A 23959-nucleotide genomic window follows, 5' to 3' on the forward strand; every position below is an offset into this window, starting at 1 on the left:
GGTATGTGAGGAGCTAAACAGGAGATTTAAGGAAGTTTTTACAGTAGAGACAGGAAGGTCTCTGGGAAGATAACACAGAAGGGAACATCAAGAGGGAATATACCAACAAGTGTTGGATGACATACGAACAACCGAGGAGGAGGTGCAGAAGCTGCTACGTGACCTTGATACCTCAAAGGCGATGGGACCGGACATCTCCCATGGGTCCTTAGAGAAGGAGCAGAGATGCTGTGCGTGCCCCTAACCACAATCTTCAACACATCCCTTGAAACTGGGCAACTACCTGAGAAATGGAAGACAGCAAATGCAGTCCCCATATTTAAGAAAGGAAACAGAAATGAGGCACTAAACTACAGACCTGTGTCTCTGATATGTAATGTGTGCAGAGTCATGGAGAAGATTATCAGGAGGAGAGTGGTGGAACACCTGGAACAGAACAAGATTATAAATGAAAACCAGCATGGGTTCATGGAAGACAAATCCTGTGTCACAAACCCTCTGGAGTTTTATGACAAGGTAACAGAAGTAAGACACGAGAGAGAGGGGTGGGTTGATTGCGTTTTCCTAGACTGCAGGAAGGCCTTTGACACAGTTCCCCACAAGAGATTAGTGCAGAAGCTGGAGGATCAGGCGCATATAACAGGGAGGGCATTGCAATGGATCAGGGAATACCTGACAGGGAGGCAACAATGAGTCATGGTACGTGAAGAGGTATCACAGTGGGCGCCTGTGACGAGCGGGGTCCCACAGGGGTCAGTTCTAGGACCAGTGCTATTTTTGATATATGCGAACGACATGATGGAAGGAATAGACTCTGAAGTGTCCCTATTCGCAGATGATGTGAAGCTGATGAGAAGAATTAAATCGGATGAGGATGAGGCAGGACTGCAAAGAGACCTGGACAGGCTGGACATGTGGTCCAGAAACTGGCTTCTCGAATTCAACCCTGCCAAATGCAAAGTCATGAAGATTGGGGAGGGGCAAAGAAGACCGCAGATAGAGTATAGGCTAGGTGGACAAAGACTACAGACCTCACTCAGGGAGAAAGACCTTGGGGTGACCATAACACCGAGCACGTCACCGGAGGCACACATCAACCAAATAACTGCTGCAGCATACGGGCGCCTGGCAAACCTGAGAATAGCGTTCCGATACCTTAATAAGGAATCGTTCAAGACACTGTACACTGTGTATGTTAGGCCCATACTGGAGTATGCAGCACCAGTCTGGAACCCACACCTGGTCAAGCACGTCAAGAAGTTAGGGAAAGTACAAAGGTTTGCAACAAGGCTAGTCCCAGAGCTCAGGGGAATGTCGTACGAGGAAAGGTTGAGGGAAATCGGACTGACGACACTGGAGGACAGAAGGGTCAGGGGAGACATGATAACGACACACAAGATACTGCGGGGAATAGACAAGGTGGACAGAGATAGGATGTTCCAGAGAGGGGACACAGGGACAAGGGGTCACAACTGGAAGCTGAAGACTCGGACGAGTTACAGGGACGTTAGGAAGTATTTCTCCAGTCATAGTCGTCAGGAAGTGGAATAGCCTAGCAAGTGAGTAGTGGAGGCAGGAACCATACATAGTTTTAAGAATAGGTATGACAAAGCTCAGGAAGCAGAGAGGGAGAGGACCCAGTAGCGATCAGTGAAGAGGCGGGGCCAGGAGCTGAGTCTCGACCCCTGCAACCACAATTAGGTGAGTACACACACACACACACACACACACACACACACACACACACACACACACACACACACACACACACACACACACACACACACACACACACACACGCACGCGCTCTCTCGCTCCTTTCATGCCATTATAAATATGATAAGATAGAAGTTTTAAAGAGGAACAGAATCACTACCTCCGCCAAGTGTCAAGATTACATACACTTGCATGTCTTATAATATGTAAACCCCACATCATTATAATCTTTATAGAGAAATAAACATTTCAGTTTCAGTTTGTTTTATAATTAAAGTACTCGGTTTTTTGTCATCATTGTCATAGCTTTTTAGACAGACTCCCGTATACTTCTTCTGTATTATTATATATCTAAAGTACTTACATAAACTTTTTGTTTTTATGTTGCCTTGAGTTTCAAGGTTCCTCACACAGGTTTTTATGTTGCCTTGAGTTTCAAGGTTCCTCACACAGGTTTTTATGCATTGCTCTTCTCACTACTTTGTTATACACTCAAAGTACTCACTTTTATTTGCTGTGATAAGTTTGTCTGGAAAAAAAAATTGTTTATATTTCGTAAGTGAGCCGAGTTTAAAATGTGCACAGTAGAGCCTTATGATGGTGGATGTGTCCATTATATTGGCTAGTGTTGACCTTGTTTGTTGACAACGTTGTCTGTAGTCTGCAGTCTTGTTGATCTTTGTGTTGTAGGTCAGACCTGGTTAAACCTAATGACCTGATCAGACGTTATGGTTACACTAATAACCTGGCCAGAAGTCATGGTCACATAACCTGGTTAGACGTTGGGACTTTTCTAAACCTTGCCCTAGTTAGAGCAACCCTAGTTGCCCCTGTTTATTTTTTACACTTGCCCAGGCAGACCTGTGCACTCTTTGAGGAACTTCTCCTGTAATCAAAATTATCACATTAAGTAACCAAGTAAATGACATCATTATCTTACTTTGACCATGGGATTTGGCAGTATAGGGAAGGAAAGTTAGGGCTGGATATTTGAAGACATTTAAGTAAAACAGTAGGAAGAGTTTATAATCGTCAAGACGAGACACTAAACTGCGAATTTTAGTCAAGAAATATCGACTCTATAAGTTCCAGTCCCTCTACATGTAGGTAATATGCAAAGTAGATAGTTGGAGAGAGGAAAGTTTGATACTTGCGATGAATGTGCATGAGCTGGTGTGCAAAATGATGAACCTATTAACATGTGTCTGTGAGCTCCCTTCCTTTTTTTGGGGGGGAGGGGGAAGCTGTAAAAGACATCGTTCTTTTTGGCAATCTTTGGCATTAACGCTACGAGGCGTGTGTCCTATTCTGCCATAATATTTGCACACTGTCCTTTACCTTGTGGGTCACCCTAAATCTTAGTGAGTCTGTCTCTACCGTCCCAGCTTAACACTCATTAGCTGCCCTCAACTTCGTTTCCTGTACCTAGAATTTTGTCTATATCTGGAATTGTGTTGCCTGTACCTGGAATTATGGTACCTGTACCTAGAATTATGTTGTTTGTACCTAGAATTATTTTCTTGCACCTGGAATTTTGTTGCCCGTTTCAAAAAAAAAAAAAAAATAGCAAAAATGCATTAGAAATTTTTTTCTTGCAGTTTCACTAACACCTTTTCTGAAGTAAGCAGCTTGACTTGTTTCAACTTCATTTTGTTACTATAATTCTCTTACGTGATTCTCAACGTCAGTTTCACGTTCCTTGTTAACTTATTTATTTTACATTAGGTCATACAAACATTAACAAAAGCATCTTTAACTTAAAATAATCAAATAAAAAAAAGTCCCCGGCGTAGTAGCTTCAAACACTAGGAAACGTTCAAATATGTACGCATATCATTTATATTACAAGAGGACGTTGAATTTCTTTAAATACTACTACTACTACTTCTACTACTACTACTAATAATAATAATATAATAATATAAAGAACCAACAAGAAAGGCAAGCAGCATGGTTAACTACGTTAAATGTATAATACTGGAAGAGCAAAATAAACAGACGCTGAAAGCGTGTTTGTCTGAGGAGGTCGCGGCTCTGGGCTCTAAAATTAGTACCTTGGAAGTGTGTCGAGGATTTGTTTGGTGGTCCTCGAATACCAGGTATTAACAGGATTTCTGTGTATTTCTCTCTTGTAGCTCGTGGTGTGAGTGATGTATGAATTGTAGACAGAACAGTGATAGAAAGTTTACAAAAGGAAACCGGACCAGTACTCATCCAAGTAGTGATGGCCGTGTTGGCCTGCGTGCCGCTAGCAACAGCCTGATGGATCAAACAGTCATCAGTAAAGTTTGCCTTAAGGCAGAGCTTCTAGAGAATTCTAGAAAAACTTACGACTGACAGACATACTGATTTCCCAGTATTAAAAAGAATGTAAAAACTTGCCTATAGATAAAGGGTTAGTTAAGCCTGGTTGTGACAGCTATGTGGTCCCGCGGGCCGCTAGTAAAAACAACTTAGTTGACCAAGTCAACAGGGAAGCCATGCCTCAGGCGGGGCTACGAGGGTAAAATAATCCTCGAAATCGTCACAGGCTTTTTAGTTTAATATGTTTATTATGCACCCCATACCCATCCTGTGGGCGGTAGTCAAAAGATTACAGAGGTACATAATTGGTCATCACAGGCTACACATCTTTTAAAACTATTCCGTCTGATCAACTTTTGGCATATTTATGAAGTAGCTATCCCAAAAACTTTTGAAGATTAATTATCCCAAGTTAGATTTCATATGTTCTTAATGTTTGATCTCTCTCATTTTAAGTTTAGAAAACATACACTTCGTACATGTTTCGATATTTTCATTAGGTATAAAATAGTTAAACATCACCGATGCATTTGGCCGTCCATAGTGCAATTGTTATTCTGTGTGCTGTGTAATGGTGCCTCTTACTAATATACGCAGACGTTGCCACGCCCAAGCATTCATAATCTTATGCGCAGTTTGAGGGTGCCTAAGTACCCACTATTTGGCAGAACCTGATTTAGTAAGAAAATGCAGAACAGTGACAACAAGCCAACCATTCGCCCGAGCCTCATGAAATTACTCCAATAAATGAAAAAAAAAATTAAAGGGAATTTTGAGTGATTTTTCAGCTAATAACCCTTTTGCGTAGAAAGAATTCAATGTATATCTTGCTGCAAGAGAAGTGATCACCACTTCACTTGATAATAATAATAATAATAATAATAATAATAATAATAATAATAATAATAAATCTCAGCTAGGAGCTATATTAATTTTTAGTTCATCATATCATTGTTGACCGGAGTAGTACACAAGGGAAAAAGGAATAAAGCTTTATTGTTGAGGGAAAGAATTGAAAGTGTAGGTAAGTAAGAAAGAACTCAATGGTAGTAGGACATTTATTGAGGTGACGTTTCGGTCACCAGTTGTTTCATCGATCCAATACAGAGAAATAGTTAATGGAGTTTAAAGCTTATCAATTGCACGAAGGTCTAAAGCTATACGGTAACCATTTTATATATATATTTATATATATATATATATATATATATATATATATATATATATATATATATGCAATAAGATCACAGTAAACAGGTGATTTCAGAATATGCAAAACAACCACTATGAAAGAATAGAGAAATTCCAAGCGCTTTCGTGACTACTCACATTATCAAGGAACTATGAATTTCTCTATTCTTTCATAGTGGTTGTTTTGCATATATATATATATATATATATATATATATATATATATATATATATTATAATATATAAGTATTCGTGTCTGATGATAAAATGGTTACCGTATAGCTTTAGACCTTCGTGCAATTGATAAGCTTTAAACTCCATTAACTATTTCTCTGTATTGGATCGATGAAACAACTGGTGACCGAAACGTCACCTCAATAAATGCCCTACTACCAATAAATGACCTACTATATATGTCGTGCCGAATAGGCAGATTTTTTTTTTTTTATTCGCCGGTATTCTCCCGGCCCAGAACTTGCTATCTTGGCTTAAATAGCAACGCTCATCTTGCCATATAGGACAAGTGAAAATTTGTGTATGCAATTATGTCACCAAAATCATTCTGAACCTAACGAAAAAAATATATTTAACTGGGTTTGTTTAGTATTAAATTATTGTAAACAAATCTAAAATATATTTAGTTGGGTTAGGCTAAAATAAATTGTTCTTGTTACAATAAGGTTAGGTAAGCTTTCTAAGATTCTTTTGGTGCAAAATTTTTTTTACATTAACATTAATGAAAAAATATATATCTTTAAACGTATAAGAGAAAATTTCAGAAAGGACTTAATTTTAAATGAGTTCCTGCTAATTGACCAGTTTTAAATATTCGGCACGACACACACACACACACACACACACACACACACACACACACACACACACACACACACACACACACACACACACACACACACACACACACACACACATATATATATATATATATAATTGTATTGGTAGTGACAAAAGCAAATTCTAAACACCTGTGGTGCTATTACGTACCTCTAAAGCATGGCGTCTTGGAAGCTCCAGAGATGGTTGTAGGGGTTTCAATGTATTATAATGCAAGCAGGATGTTGTTTAAAACGTTTCTGCTTCGTGTACTAGTGTTTCTTATGCTTCCAGACTTCTTGAATTGTCACCCAACGTATAGTTTTTCGCATCCTCTACACGGGATAGTATAGACACTCTAGCGCTAGTTTCTTTACAGTGCTTTTATCTTAGTTACCACGTTCTTGATAATGTTGGAAATAATGTTGGCTGTGTTGGTTTTACTCTTGGCAAGAAGGTTGTAGAGGTCTGAAACTTGCCTGAATTGAAGCATTAAGAATCTTTCAGGTGACTTTCTTGCTCTGATATTGTGGGTGAATCTCCCGGCTGTTAATAAAGTGTGCTGGGTATTGTAGTTAAGCAAAAAGCCTGGTATATGTAGGTAAGAGTTTAGAAAGCTGATATTACAGTAGGAATATCACCGTAGATGAGATGATTACCAGGCCACCAAGGCCCCTCCGACGGGCCTTGCTTCTGGTAGGCCGACTTGCATCTTAATGACGCTAGCCAGCATCCCTCTAGTAATGACCACTGCAACTCTCCAACTGTTACCATACCCTGAGCCTGTTATTTTCAATACTGTAAAAACAAGGTTTATCTGTCGTTGATTTTATCGTAAAGTTTAACAATATTACAAAAATTATTAATCTTTCGAAAGTCGTTGGAACTGATTCAACATTGCTGTAATTTAGATACGTGTAATTCTCGCTAAATTGGCAGCATTACGGCAGAATGACACTAGGGGCGCCAGTCTGGTTGGTATGCATAGGGGTAGAGATAATATACCTTGTTAGCCTTCCTTCTCACTCTTGCTTAATTTGTTTTAAGAAGTGGAAGGTATATGAAGGTGTGTGCAAGTTAGTTACCATTTGTCAAAGGCACTTGTCGATACACAGCCTTTTTGTGTGCGCGTGCGCGCGCATACTTGTCTATGTGGTTGCAGTGGTCGAGTTTTAGCTACTGGACCCGCCTATCAACTTGCTGCTTACCTGATTCACTCCTAGCCTCGTGGGCCCTATCGTACCTTCCTGTGAAACTGTATAGCGTCTACCTCCACTTCGTCAAGGTTTTCACTTACCGATCGCGCTGAGACTGAAGAAACACTTCCTGACATCCCTGTGACTCGTGTGTCTTTAACTGGAGCTGTGCCCCCGAGTACCAGTTTCCCTGTGTATCCTATCAATTCCTCTAAACATGTTGTATGTTATAATGTCTCCTCTGGTTCTAGTGTCGTTAGAGTCCATTCCGTTTATAAAGTGTTGTTAAGCACAAAGAAAGCCACTAACATGGCGGTGTATTTTGGGCAGTTAGCCTCTCCTCGTGGCTCATACCTGGAGTTTACCTGGAGAGAGTTCCGGGGGTCAATGCCCCCGCGGCCCGGTCTGTGACCAGGCCTCCTGGTGGATCAGAGCCTGATCAACCAGGCTGTTGCTGCTGGCTGCACGCAAACCAACGTACGAGCCACAGCCCGGCTGATCAGGAACTGACTTTAGGTGCTTGTCCAGTGCCAGCTTGAAGACTGCCAGGGGTCTGTTGGTAATCCCCCTTATGTGTGCTGGGAGGCAGTTGAACAGTCTCGGGCCCCTGACACTTATTGTATGGTCTCTTAACGTGCTAGTGACACCCCTGCTTTTCATTGGGGGGATGGTGCATCGTCTGCCAAAGTCCTGAAACTAGTCTCCTTACATCTGCACTTCTTTTAATTTAACATGATTTCTTAGATGCGGGTTCCAAACTGATGCTGCATACTCCAAGAAGAGCTGACGTATGTTGTATACAGGGCCCCGAAATGAATTTTTTGTTGATATTCATAAAGCCTACTCTTAGTTCTGCTAGACAAGAATTGACTGCAGACGTTATTCGGCTGATGTGAGTCTCTGACTATATACCAAGCATTATTGCTCACCCATAGGTCTTTCTCTTTGAGTGAGATCTACAGCCTGTCCCCAGAGTCTACACTCTATATACTGTCTTCTTGCCTCCCTAATCTCCATTACCTTGCACTTCCTGAAGTTGAATTCAAGCAACCACTCTTGCTGTGTCCATTATGTATCTGAGTCTTGTCCTCATCTGTTTTTATTCTAATTAGATTTACATCAGATAACAGGGATACATGTGAATCAATCCCATCTGGTATGTCATTCACATAATCCAGAAGCTTTGCATGTGTGTGTATCTGTGTGCGCGCGCACGATCATGGTTTGACGGTAAAATTCCCAAACCATCTAGCAAATAAACATGCATATCCTTCCTAAGCGACACAGGAACATGCACGTTCGCCCAGGTCTCATGCTACAGAATTCACCACCCACACACCTGATGCTCGTGTGCGTAATTGCAGTATTATATATAAGCTGTAATGGTTTTTGTCTTAGAATTTAAGTTATTATGCTCAGTAATATGACACACTCGTGGCCTTATATACTATGTGAATATTTGCTGCTTTTGTTACTTTTTTTTTATCTCCTGACAAACTGACACAATTATTAATCCAGAGGGAAGCAGCATTACATTACGAAGTAGGCTTCTTTCCAGGATTCACATTTTTTTCCATAATTTTGTTGTTGAATATACTTGTGGATAAATTATTCACTAAATTCTAGCATGACGGCGTTAGTAAACTTGGTGAGCCACATAATGCATATCTTATTGGCAGTACGTGCAGGTTGATGGTTTCTTCTTTACATAAGTTCTCGATTCGTGTGGCTCACGGGGTTGCGCTTTTGGTACTAAAGTACCAGATTTAGTATTTTTAACCGCTTAAAGTACTTATAGTATGACTTAATTAAATATTAAGTATCAGGTACTTGTACTAAATGGGATCATTGCTGGAAAATCCTCATCGTGGACCAGCCTTGAATCTTATATATCACTACTCGCATAAATACAGTAAAATCAACATTTAATTAAATCATTTGATGCAATGTAAATTATTAACTATACAATTTACCATGGTGAATGTGCAAATAATTTGATTGATAAGCAGTTTTTTAGAAAAAGTTTCCGAGTTCTAAGTGTGTTCCATCAACATGGGCGGGTTTATCATGCGTGGTTCGTTATCCAGCCACATTTTATAATTCTCCACCACACCCAATCCAATGTCCTGCATTTTTAATATTGTTTGTGTGTCTCATATGTCTATGTTAGTGATCCTTCACCTGGATTTGTTTACTAAATATTTTTTGAGTTTAGTTCTTCTGATAGAGAAGTGAATACAAAAGAAATTTGACAAATTAATCTGAGGATTCAAATATCAACAATTGTGGCAAAAATAAAACACTTGAAAAGTAATAAGCATAAATTCCGAATAAAGTGGTAACAAAATGGCAAATTTTATCCATGTATGTACAAATGAGAATACTGAAAACAAATAGTTTTGTACTGTACAACTAACTGTAAAATAGTATTATTGTGACATTACTTGAAAGACACCAAAAAAAAAAAAAAAAAAAAAAAAGAGAACTCATTGTAAGGTAAGTTTTTCCAGAACTAGTGTCATCGATTATTGAAAAGTTTAGAACCTCAGAATTGAAGCTTTGTGCCTTTGTTATAGAGCATGATCTTTCAATTGTTTTAATGGACTACTTACCTGGACTTGTGGTTATTATATAACCAGAGTCTAAAAATTAATGTCCTTGCCCATTCTTCTGATGATACCGAGAGAATATTCTCACTGGCGACTAATAGTAATTTGAAAAATAAATCTCATTTTAAAACTACGTAGCCTGAACGTGTTTAAAGATGTTGATTGAAAATCATAGCATCCCCTCTCCCACCCTCATGAAATTAATTAAAAAAAAAATGAATAATAAGAAATGGTCTGTGTGTGACAGGTCAGAAGAGTGGAAGATAAACATATTTGGTAAAAGTAGACGATTACTACTGAGGGGATTAATTTAATTTAGTCATTAATTTAGTTTGAGTTGTGCAGTATTTTGTTTACAGTTGCGATATTGTTTTGTTATGGAAATGGTAAAAAAAAACGTGACTTAACGAAACAAACCTAACCCAGTCTAAGAATCTAGCGAAAATTAACCTTACTGCACCGTCAATACTGGCGCGTCTTTGTTTACATTCAATCAGTATCGTGAGATGACCCAGTACTAAATGTTGGTTCAGAAGTGATGTGCAACCAGAATAAATTCACTATTTCTGCTAGTATCTCCCAAAATAACAATTTCCCCAAGAAATACTTATTCAATGGTGTACATACGTTGTACGTGTTGTAAATTGTAAACTAATGTCCGAGTTCCGCTGAGTGTAGTCGTAAACCTTACTCGCATTTTATGCTGGTTTTATAATTTGGTACCTGGTTTGGCCTTGTTCGAATATTTGATTTGTTGGTACAGTATTTAAAAAAAATGTTGAGTGGCATTCCTGGTACTCGTTAGGGTAAGACAGGCTTGATTTTGTTAGTAATGTTTCTTTGACGAGCTAGGTTAAGGTAAAGCAGGCTTGGTGCTTTGATGTGCTAGGCACTTTGATAGCACTGTCGATAGTTACCTATATAAATGCAGTTTACACTCAATTTACAAATATTTTACGTATTTGACCCAGATTTGTTGATTGTGGTAATTAAGCTAATGCTTTGATAATTCTCCTATTGCTTTATATTCAGTGAGAGATTTCTTCTTAATAGTTATTCATTGTTAAGGGGAGCTTCAGGTTAACAATTTATTTTATGAATTCAGTTTTGCGTTGTAATAACAAAAAAAAAAAAAAAAAAAAAAATGAAGAGGATGTCTTATTGCCTCGGGACGTGACAGTGGATAAAACTGGATTAGGTAAGGTTTGTCAGGAAACTGGAAAAGTGTTTCCTGACACGGGTCTTAGTCATATGATGACCCACAGCTGGAGCTTTTGGTCATCACCCCATTAAAATTTGTGGTTATGATTATAACCAATTATTTACCTGAGAGGCACGAGAATGTCTTGGATAAAACTGTCTTATTCCCTGCTTATATAGCTCCATTCTCCTGACGTAGTGTTCTATCAATGACACTGACCCCGCCCCTCACTGTTTCATAATTTTACATGGATGTATTAATGTGTCCTTGTCTTTGTTGAACCTTCATGTTTTATAATTTTACATGAATATATTAATGTGTCCTTGTCTTCGTTGGACCTTCATGTTCCTCAGAGGAGAATGGTCCGACTGGTTCAAGCTGACAAGAAGTTGACTAAACTCAAAATAACCACACGTTACAACAGTAATATGCAGAAAAGGATCTCTGAATGCACAACACGTCGAACCTTGAAATGGATGGATTACAGCAGCAGAAGTCCAAAGACCACTCTGGGTTCCATTCCTGTCAGCTAAGAATAGGAAACTGAGGCTAAAGTGGGCAAAGGCTTACCAAAATTGGATTGTTGAAGATTGGAGAAAACGTTGCCTGGTATGGCGAATCATGATTTCTGCTGCGACTTGCAGATGGTAGTTATGTGGTCGAACAGGAAATTCGCAGCATGAATGTGCAGCCGACAGATCTGCAGCAACTGTCTGATGCTATCACGTCAACATGGACCAGGATCTCTAAGGAATGTTTCCAACACCTTGCTGAATCCCTGCCACGAAGAATTCAAGTTGTTCTGCTGGGGTAAGGGGGGGCACTCCACCCAGTACTAGAATGGTGTACGTAATAAAGTGGCCATGGCGTGTATATACCAAGTGGAGATCAGGGGTACAATAGCAAGACCACAAAACACTTTGTTAACATCTGTGGTCGGCATTTCAAGTTTCTACCAGTGTGTGTGTGTGTGTGTGTGTGTGTGTGTGTGTGTGTGTGTGTGTGTGTGTGTGTGTGTGTGTGTGTGTGTGAGTATGAGTGTGTGTGTGTATGAGTGTGTGTATGAGTGTGTGTGTGTGTGTGTGTGAGTGTGTGTGTGTGTGTGTGTGTGTTTATGTGTGTGTGTGTATGAATTTGTATGTGTGTGTGTGTGTGTGTGAGAGAGAGAGACTCAGCAATCAACATTTGCACCAATAACTCACTACAGTTGTGACCGGGTGTGGAAGTGTGAACTGCTCATTACTCTAAAATTTGTTCATGATTGCAGCCATGTATAAACGTAAGTAACCATTCTTACAGTATTCATTACCTTTGTAACTTGTGAGTTCATTACCTTTGTAACTTGTGAGTTCATTACCTTGTACCTAGTTCAGCCATCAAAACTTTGGAGCCCGGTCCCTGGACCCATTGTGTACCTCTGTAATCTGTAAATACCTTTGTAACTTGTCATGATTGTGACTAGACCTACCTGGAGTTCATTACCTTTGTAAATTGTGAGTTCATTACCTTTGTAAATTGTGAATTCATTACCTCTGTAACTTGCTCAGCTATCAAAACTTTGAGGCCCAGTCCCTGGACCAATTATGTACCTCTGTAATCTTTTGACTACCGCCCACAGGATGGGTATGGGGTGCATAATAAACATATTAAACTAACTACCAGTAAATATAAGAAATACTGTGAAAAAAAGTAGAAATTTTAAAGAGGAAATTAGACTTTTGCATGCAATGCCAGGTCAGTCAGATTGTGATATTTAACTGGGCCTGCAGACTGCTGGCAGCAGCATATTTGTTGATCAGGCATTCAAAAATGGGAGTTTGGTCTCAGTGGCTAGACCAATTCTCGACACTGGTAACGCGTATGCTAGTTATATCATTCTTTGTTTATAGTAATTCATATGATCAAAGATAATTTAAGGTTGGCGGGAGATGAGCATGTAGGGCTTATGCTTGGAAATTAAAAAGGAAAGTGATCGAGTTGTCGTTTAAATGTTCTTATTATTACAATTGATCTCACATTTATTTATATTGAAAACATACTCCATGACTACCTGAAATCTGTGTTAGCTTAGGGTTGGGCTACACAAACACCAGCTCTTCTGGATGATGATGTCAACAGCTGTTCGGATATCGAGAATTAGCAGTGAGGGCGTTTTTAAGTGTTATAATTACAATTTTCACTTTATTATGCTAACAACTTCGTATACAGAGGGTATACGAAGATAATGAAACAGCACCAGTTGTTGGTTTATGAACGTTAAGACCACAAAAACAATATTATGAGTGGATTTAAAGACAAGTAGTAAGCAGTTTATTTTGAAAATATATCTCGCATTATCCTCGATTACTACTTTTAGTCTGTTCCATATGATTTCTTCTCTATTAAAAATTTAGTATTTCGCTTTCTTGGACAGATCTTTTGCATATAACCTTAATGTTGCGTATTAAGTTTAATTAGACAATAGTATAGTATTTGAATAAAGATTCTCATGCTCCTTAATAACATTAAATACTTGTTATAAGCCACCTCTCACTCTTCACCTTCCAAAAGTAAATAATAAATATATTCACCTTTTCTAAACTGGTTTCATACTTTTTTTTTTTTTTTTTTTTTGCTTAGTTAACATTTTCATCATTGGATATTGGACATTGAAAAGGCTGTCAGTAACCTTCCTGATATAGTGAAAAGCTATAAGCAATATTTTAGAATAGGAAGTTTCAATCAATGCTTTATACAAGGAACATTCTTTCCGGAATCCAAACCAGAGTGGTTTGACAATGAAGCCTAAATTGTTTTTCTGCGTCTTCTCACATCATAATTTGTTTATAATAATTTGTTTTAATTGTCTCTGATGTTTATATTTTACAATATTTATTACTTTTCACTTACTAACACTGTCGTGTGTATCTTAAGTTACTAAGTTTTTTAGAACTTGTTACATTTGACACTCATGTAATGAAACTTGGATCTCTAGTTTTGTTACTGGCAAAGTTTGATATTGTACTACGTAATTCATCACTGATGACCTTTGTGTCTTGTTTCTTAGGCTGGGACTGATGGTAAGACTGACCTTGGTAATACGCCATTAGTTACGTCTCAGCTATCTGTAAATCGGAATTTATCTCATATCTTTAAATTCTTTAAAATTTGCTTTACTAATCTTACAACTATAATAATTCGTAATTTTATCATTTTGTTTTATTGTACGATGTGAGGTTTTTCGATGTGAAGCGACTATTCATTTAATTATTTCATGATTTGAGTTTATTAGAATTAGTCATGTTTTGCAATAACACGAAACGTATGAACAATTTATATATTCTGATAAACGTTTCGAAGCTTGTATACACATTGGTATTCATCAATTATAAATTAAGATATAAAAACCTGTTTATGCATTTCAATAAACTTAGCTCATAAATCTGGTACATTCTTAGAATGGTGGCCCGGTGGCCTGGTGGCTAAAGCTCCCGCTTCACACACGGAGGGCCCGGGTTCGATTCCCGGCGGGTGGAAACATTTCGACACGTTTCCTTACACCTGTTGTCCTGTTCACCTAGCAGCAAATAGGTACCTGGGTGTTAGTCGACTGGTGTGGGTCGCATCCTGGGGGACAAGATTAAGGACCCCAATGGAAATAAGTTAGACAGTCCTCGATGACGCACTGACTTTCTTGGGTTATCCTGGGTGGCTAACCCTCCGGGGTTAAAAATCCGAACGAAATCTTATCTCATCATATGCATAAAGTAATTTGATGATTGCTTGAATATAAATACTTCACTGTTACTTCAAGTAGAATATGCATCCATCATTAATCGTATTATAATTAATACTTGCATGTAATGGTGTGAGTGTGAAAAGGGTGCAGGGCCGGGGTAGAGTTATGGAAGTATGTAGGCAGACACTGATGCCATGTTTGGTTGGTAAATAGAAAGTGAGAAGCCCAGCCTGTACCCACAGCCAGGCAGTTAGGTTCACTTTTACTGCTGTTCTCATGCTAGGTCACTTGTTACGTCACCAGCGGGCAGTATTAGTATAACTCAAGTATATGTATTCTAAACTGAAATTCGCAGTGATGCTTATAAAACATTTCGAAAATAGGAGTTTTGCAGAAATCGAACTTGTGACCAGTATCATCTTAGTCAAAAATGGTCATTTCAGTATTTAAATCACACCTTTGTGAATGTGCTCAATAACATGAGCAGAGTAGACATTACTATGATAGATGGTGAAAGATGATAGGTAAGAATAGAGGTTTAGTGGCATCAGTTTGGGTCAACGATTCAGTAAAAATATTGTATTCAAGGGTAGGCCCTAAACCCGTAGGAGCTACACTCCCATTCAATAGCACTTCAATAGCATCAGGGCACCTTCCTGAAAGACGACGGAACTTGAAAAATAGTGACCTCTTATCGCGAGATCATCGTCCAATTAACAGTGATCATTAATAGGATCTCACAAGAGAGCTGTTCTGTCTCATATTCAGATTTAATCCAAGAAATTGGAGCATATATCCAATTTCTTAGATTAAGAGCCACTCGCCACCATTAAAGGGTGGAGGGGGTATGATATAGCCAATATGATTTCCACTACTTCCCACCCTTGAAGCTGGTAGAGTCTTGATCCAAGGAATTGGAGCAACCCCCCCTACCCTTCATAGAATCAAACCTGATTACTTCCCATTCCCAGCGCTATACAAGTCTCACGGGTTTAGCGCTTGCCTATGAATATAATTAACATTGGTACTGATACACAAAGTGGAAACAAACGTATTAAATGAAAAGAATGTGAATTTTTATCATAACAATGTTTCACTCATATCTTAAAGGAAATATTGTAATAAAGGCTTCATCAAGACATTAAGATAATCTTGCCTAATAAATGGTTCATCAGATACCATTTATAACACACCAGTTTAAGGGCGGCAGGAGACCGTTGTGCTGGTATGTATTGTCTGGAATAATTTAAGATAAATGTTTCGATCGGTATTTCATTGAGATTAGGTTTACTAACGGTTCTATTGAGTGACTTTTTGAAGATTCTTCACCATTTTAAGCTGTTTCCTATATATATATATATATATATATATATATATATATATATATATATATCTCGTGCCGAATAGGCAAAACTTGCGATCTTGGCTTAAATAGCAACGCTCATCTTGCCATATAGGACAAGTGAAAATTTGTGTATGCAATAATTTCGCCAAAATCATTCTTAACCTAGCGAAAAAAATATATTTAACTGTGTTTGTTTAGTATTAAATTACTGTAAACAAATCTAAAATATATTTAGTTATGTTAGGCTAAAATAAATTGCGCTTGTTATAATAAGGTTAGGTAAGTTTTCTAAGTTCCTTTTGGTGCAAAATTATAAATTTTTACATCAACATTAATGAAAAAATATATCTTTAAACGTATAAGAGAAAATTTTAGAAAGGACTTAATATTAAATGAGTTCTTGCTGATTGACCAGTTATACATATTCGGCACGACATTATATAATATATATATATATATATATATAATATATATATATATATATATATATATATATATATATATATATTTCAACAAGTCGGCCGTCTCCCACCGAGGCAGGGTGACCCAAAAAAGAAAGAAAATCCCCAAAAAGAAAATACTTTCATCATCATTCAACACTTCCACCACACTCACACATTATCACTGCTTTTGCAGAGGTGCTCAGAATACAACAGTTTAGAAGCATATACGTATAAAGATACACAACAATCCCTCCAAACTGCCAATATCCAAAACCCCTCCTTTAAAGTGCAGGCATTGTACTTCCCATTTCCAGGACTCAAGTCCGACTATATGAAAATAACCGGTTTTCCTGAATCCCTTCACTAAATCCCTGCTCACACTCCAACAGATCGTCAGGTCCCAAGTATCATTCGTCTCCATTCACTCCTATCTAACACTCTCATGCACGCTTGCTGGAAGTCCAAGCCCCTCGCCCACAAAACCTCCTTTACCCTTTCTTTCCAACCCTTTCGAGGACGACCCCTACCCCTCCTTCCTTCCCCTATAGATTTATATGCTTTCCATGTCATTCTACTTTGATCCATTCTCTCTAAATGACCAAACCACCTCAACAATCCCTCTTCTGCCCTCTGACTAATGCTTTTATTAACTCCACACCTTCTCCTAATTTCCACACTCCGAATTTTCTGCATAATATTTACACCACACATTGCCCTTAGACAGGACATCTCCACTGCCTCCAACCGTCTCCTCGCTGCTGCATTTACCACCCAAGCTTCACATCCATATAAGAGTGTTGGTACTACTATACTTTCATACATTCCCTTCTTTGCCTCCATAGATAACGTTTTATGACTCCACATATACCTCAATGCACCACTCACCTTTTTTCCCTCATCAATTCTATGATTAACTTCATCCTTCATAAATCCATCCGCCGACACGTCAACTCCCAAGTATCTGAAAACATTCACTTCTTCCATACTCCTCCTCCCCAATTTGATATCCAATTTTTCTTTATCTAAATCAATTGATACTCTCATCACCTTACTCTTTTCTATGTTCACTTTCAACTTTCTACCTTTACACACATTCTCAAACTCATCCACTAACCTTTGCAATTTTTCTTTAGAATCTCCCATAAGCACAGTATCATCAGCAAAAAGTAACTGTGTCAATTCCCATTTTGAATTTGATTCCCCATAATTTAATCCCACCCCTCTCCCGAACACCCTAGCATTTACTTCTTTTACAACCCCATCTATAAATATATTAAACAACCATGGTGACATTACACATCCCTGTCTAAGACCTACTTTTACCGGGAAGTATTCTCCCTCTCTTCTACACACCCTAACCTGAGCCTCACTATCCTCATAAAAGCTCTTTACAGCATTTAGTAACTTGCCACCTATTCCATATACTTGCAACATCTGCCACATTGCTCCTCTATCCACTCTATCATATGCCTTTTTTAAATCCATAAATGCAATAAAAACTTCCCTACCTTTATCTAAATACTGTTCACATATATGCTTCAATGTAAACACTTGATCTACACATCCCCTACCCACTCTGAAGCCTCCCTGCTCATCCGCAATCCTACATTCTGTCTTACCTCTAATTCTTTCAATTATAACCCTACCGTATACTTTTCCTGGTATACTCAGTAAACTTATTCCTCTATAATTTTTACAATCTCTTTTGTCCCCATTCTCTTTATATAAAGGGACTATACATGCTCTCTGCCAATCCCTAGGTACCTTCCCCTCTTTCATACATTTATTAAACAAAAGTACCAACCACTCCAACACTATATCCCCCCCTGCTTTTAACATTTCTGTCATGATCCCATCAGTTCCAGCTGCTTTACCCCCTTTCATTCTACGTAATGCCTCACGTACCTCCACCACACTTACATTCTGCTCTTCTTCACTCCTAAAAGATGGTATACCTCCCTGGCCAGTGCATGAAATTACCGCCTCCCTTTCTTCCTCAACATTTAAAAGTTCCTCAAAATATTCTCGCCATCTACCTAATACCTCCCTCTCCCCATCTACTAACTCCCCTACTCTGTTTTTAACTGACAAATCCATACTTTCCCTAGGCTTTCTTAACTTGTTTAAATCACTCCAAAATTTTTTCTTATTTTCATTAAAATTTCTTGACAGTGCCTCTCCCACTCTTTCATCTGCTCTCCTTTTACACTCTCTCACCACTCTCTTCACCTTTCTTTTACTCTCCATATACTCTGCTCTTCTTATAACACTTCTGCTTTGTAAAAACCTCTCGTAAGCTACTTTTTTCTCTTTTATCACACCCTTTACTTCATCATTCCACCAATCACTCCTCTTTCCTCCTGCCCCCACCCTCCTATAACCACAAACTTCTGCCCCACATTCTAATACTGCATTTTTAAAACTATTCCAACCCTCTTCAAACCCCCCCACTACTATTTTTTGCACTAGCCCACCTTTCTGCCAATAGTCACTTATATCTCGCCCGAACTTCCTCCTCCGTTAGTTTATACACTTTCACCTCCCTCTTACTTGTTGTTGCCACCTTACTCTTTTCCCATCTACCTCTTACTCTAACTGTAGCTACAACTAAATAATGATCCGATATATCAGTTGCCCCTCTATAAACATGTACATCCTGGAGACTACCCATCAACCTTTTATCCACCAATACATAATCTAACAAACTACTTTCATTACGTGCTACATCATACCTTGTATATTTATTTATCCTCTTTTTCATAAAATATGTATTACTTATTACCAAATTTCTTTCTACACATAGCTCAATTAAAGGCTCCCCATTTATATTTACCCCTGGCACCCCAAATTTACCTACTACTCCCTCCATAACATTTTTACCCACTTTAGCATTTAAATCCCCAACCACCATTACTCTCACACTTGATTCAAAACTCCCCATGCATTCACTCAACATTTCCCAGAATCTCTCTCTCTCCTCTACACTTCTCTCTTCTCCAGGTGCATACACGCTTACTATAACCCACTTTTCACATCCAATCTTTATTTTACTCCACATAATCCTTGAATTTATACATTTGTAGTCCCTCTTTTCCTGCCATAGCTTATCCTTCAACATTATTGCTACTCCTTCTTTAGCTCTAACTCTATTTGAAACCCCTGACCTAATCCCATTTATTCCTCTCCATTGAAACTCTCCCATCCCCTGGTCTTGTAAGAACCAGGTTGCGATCTTGTAAACCAAAGGCAATTTTATAAACAACTCCACGGCTGTGTGAAGCCACATTTTATTCACGAGTCCTCGGCTTTAATAAAGATGAGAATGAAAGCAAATTAAACTTCCGTAATGTGATTTTATTATGATTGATTTAGGAGTGTCGCTGAACTGCTCAAGATAAGTCATAACGTGTTAAAATGTTTATGTACATAACCTAAATTGACCAAAAAAAAAAGTGCCCTAAGGAATAGTGATTAGTTCTTCAGAAAAAATCTTGCTATATGGGTGTACGAGGTAAAAATCTTAAACAAAATCTAGATAATTTGGCAAATCAAGTAAAAATGCATTACAGCAATACTAAAAAATGAAAAATATATGTAGTATGTAATAACTAGAGTTGCTGTATTGTCCTTGTGGCTTAGCGCTTCTTTTTTGATTATTATAATAATAATAATAATAATAACTAGAGTTAGTGAAATCTGAATGAACAAGACCCATTATAGTAGTGGTCAGGCAATCATATTTCACACGTTTTATCAGTTAGTAACCAAACAGACGACAAGGCGTGTTAATAGTTATCGGCTAAAATCTTTTACTACAGAATTGTACGAGATTTGTCAGTAATTCTGCGAAACCATAGAACCCTTACAAATTATCTGGAACCTCACGAAATAATTCACTTTTACTCTGATGAACTTACAACCATTATCGTAGCTCAGCTTATTTCAAAACCTGGTAATATTGATAATAATCTACCACTAGGATTCTCTCCACAACTTTCGACTAACACTGATATTTTTCTGCTAAGTGAAAGGGGGCAGCAGGTTTCAGGAGACTTTCCCATACTTCTCACCTGCCAGAGAATCAAACCCAGGTCCTTTAGGTTGTTAGCCGAGCGTTTTACTGAACTGCATAACACTTGGTAGGTACTGATGATGATTTTCTTCGACAGGTTGAGGATGTTATCGACGAGATTCTCAACCTGGAGGAGGGTCTGGACGCTGCTGACAGTCTCAAGACTTACGACCATCAGGCTTCCACTGTGCCTCCTGCGGTAAGTTGTCTGCTACCAATGATTAACTTACAAATTAAGAAAATCCTAGAGGACATCTGGACAGTTATCAAGTCATAATTTACTAATGGTCCAAAACGAATCAAAACGTTTTCAGATTCCACTTCCAATTTGTAGGTTAATCTTGACTTTTTATATATGTTTTACAAGCATTTTTTTAACTTTGTGTCGGGGAAGGAAACCATATTAAAATTAAATTACAACATTTAACATAGGAATACCTTTCGAAGACATAATATTAATGAAATAGAGACGTTTTAAATAATAGTAAAATAAAATAGTCTTTAGAAGTTTCATATTATTTGATCTAATTTCAAAACCATTCATTAATGAAATATGAAAAAAAATGAAATACAGTATAAAAAAATCTTAAGAAATTTGAATCCTGACGCAAACATTTCCAAATATCAAAGGAAACATCTATAACCAGTTAAGTTACATCGGCGGCAATGAAGAATCGCAATTTAAAAAAAAAAATAAGTAACATCGGTGGGACTGTTAAGCAGAAAAAAAATATTTTGGATATAAATTCTTCCAGTGACGGTGTTGTGACTTTTACCATGTACAGTCAACCAACCCATTCATTAATGGGTTAGTTGATTGTTAAGTTGGGAGACTTTCCTTCCTGTCTGTCCTATAAAGTGGTTTCTGATAAAAATATCAGTCGGTTTGTAGATTATGTAGATAATTATCATGAACATATTTAGCCAACATGTGGAAGATACCTAGTCTTTTACACTTGTAATTCACTGAAAGGTATAATTAAGCCTGATCTTATTTTCCAAGACTCGTTTATAATTACCTCATCTAAGGATCTTCAGATTTTCAGTCATGGCGTACTGTAACTATGGAAAGGTTCATACAACTATTGGGATGTGCAGGTGCCCTCCCATCAATTTTATGTGGACCATTCCAGATTTTTCATTTCTGCAATAACAAGAGAAAACCGCTTCTGATGGTTTTTAAACTTTCACTACTGGTATTCCTACTTAAAAGGAGGTTGAGATTGTTATTGGAGTGTGTAAATGCAAAATTGCCATTGTAAAAATGGTGTATTTTTTCCCTTAAAATAACTTGAATATGCCTCTTTTGGACAGAATGACACCAAATAGATTTAGGGTTGTATATGTAAATTTTCCATTTTAGTAACATACTTATTGAACTTTGAATCATTACCCCCAGAACAGTGCACTTTTTAATTAGCTCAAACTTTCGATGATGGTGAGTAAGTTTTGCATAAAGGAAGATTCACATTCATTTTGAGCTAAATTGTAATATGCAAATTTTTTTATTAAATTTGTTTCCATGCTATAACTAGAATGCTGGTGACTTTTTTTTTATGGGCAGGGGAGTGCTAAACCCATAGGGAAAATGGGAGGCAATCAAGTTCAACCCACGGGAAGAGAATATGTCCAATGCCTTTGATAAAGTCCTTTACCAGAATCATGACACATCTATAGGGTTAGCACTGGTGTGGTTATCCCCCCTGCCCTTTGAGGAAAGCTTCACATTGATTTTGGGTTGTGTAAGATATAATTAGCAAATTTCAGTGAACAAACTGGTTTCTGTACATTAACTGGAGAATGCCTCTTCTGATTGAATTCAAACCTTAAATGCTGGTGTATCATAAAGGTTTGGATTAAATTCTGGCTGTGTAAGTGCTGAATTTGGCCAGCTGTATTGAAACTGGGAACTTTGATTTTTTTTTTTTTATCATTTGCGAAGTCTCATCCTATCAGCTTCAAGTCTTAATATGTGATGACTTGAGAATGCTTCTTTTAATTGGTTCAAGTTTTCAAAGCTGGTGGATCATAGTGGAAGGTTCAAATTGATTTAGGGCTGTGTAAGTGTAAGTTTCCTATTTTCATTGAAGTTGGCCTATTAGTGTCAGTGGAATAACTTGTCTTTCTGATTAACTTCAAATCATCGGTGCACATACTAATTAAGTGCATTAAAATCTTAAGCTATGCTCAGTACTATTTCTTCTCCAAGCATTGAGGTAGAGGGGGCTCGGCTTATGGGGTATGAGGATACCTCTTTGGGATCGCACAGCGAGTGAAACTTAACTAATTATTATATTCGAAGTGCTAAACTTGTAAAGGTCTTAAAGCACCTGGGAATGGGAGATAATGAAATTTGTCCTGAAGGGAAGGGAAGGCTAGCAGTACTTCCTTGGATCACCAGCCCTTCTCCAATATCTAGGCACCCTAACCCCTGCTTTTTGAAAAGAATACAGTATTTATTTTCTTTAGTTGGATGTTTTTGATTAAGTGCTTTTCACATAAGCAGTCTTAAAATTAGATTATATTTTATGGAATTCTGGAAAATTGACTTTCAATGTTCAGAATTTAAAATTACTTTTTAATCAATATTGAAAAAAACTGACTAATTGATATATTTTTCTCTTCCTCAGCAGTTGAACAGTAGTGTGCCAGGCTCTATATGTGACCTGCTAGGACTCAATGGCTACATGGGCAAGACCTCCAACTCTTGCCCATCAGATGTTGCTCAGGTTAAGTCAGAGCCTCCTGTTAATGACCAGCAGATGGTCGCTTTCATAAAGGATCGACAAAAGAAAGATAATCATAATATGAGTAAGTGCATCACCATATCTGCTTTTTTTTTTTTTTTTTTTTTTTTTATATCACACTAGCTGATTCCCACCAAGGCAGGGTGGCCTGAAAAAGAAAAACTATCACCATCATTCACTCCATCACTGTCTTGCCAGAAGGGTGCTTTACACTACAGTTTTTAAACTGCAACATTAACACCCCTCCTTCAGAGTGCAGGCACTGTACTTCCCATCTCCAGGACTCAAGTCCGGCCTGCTGGTTTCCCTGAACCCCTTCATAAATGTTACTTTGCTCACACTCCAACAGCACGTCAAGTATTAAAAACCATTTGTCTCCATTCACTCCTATCAAACATGCTCACGCATGCCTGCTGGAAGTCCAAGCCCCTCGCACACAAAACCTCCTTTACCCCCTCCCTCCAACCTTTCCTAGGCCGACCCCTACCCCGCCTTCCTTCCACTACAGACTGATACACTCTTTTGAAGTCACTCTGTTTCGCTCCATTCTCTCTACATGTCCGAACCACCTCAACAACCCTTC

The 23959-nt window shown here is 38.1% G+C and overlaps 1 protein-coding gene across 3 annotated transcripts in view; it reads left to right on the forward strand.

The window, feature by feature from the left end:
• LOC128687584 (uncharacterized) overlaps positions 1-23959 on the forward strand; it is a 254582-nt gene that overhangs the window by 196113 nt on the left and 34510 nt on the right. For 2 of the 3 annotated variants that reach the window (XM_053775106.2, XM_070084183.1), the window contains exons 5-6: positions 20727-20828; positions 23260-23440. In XM_053775106.2, the coding sequence (XP_053631081.2) occupies positions 20727-20828; positions 23260-23440 (283 nt within the window). The remainder of the gene's footprint in view (positions 1-20726; positions 20829-23259; positions 23441-23959) is intronic. The other variant, XM_053775107.2, reaches the window with a different exon arrangement.

The sequence above is a fragment of the Cherax quadricarinatus genome, chromosome 11 (genome assembly GCF_038502225.1).
Source record: "Cherax quadricarinatus isolate ZL_2023a chromosome 11, ASM3850222v1, whole genome shotgun sequence".
NCBI classification, from domain to species: Eukaryota; Metazoa; Arthropoda; class Malacostraca; order Decapoda; family Parastacidae; genus Cherax; species Cherax quadricarinatus.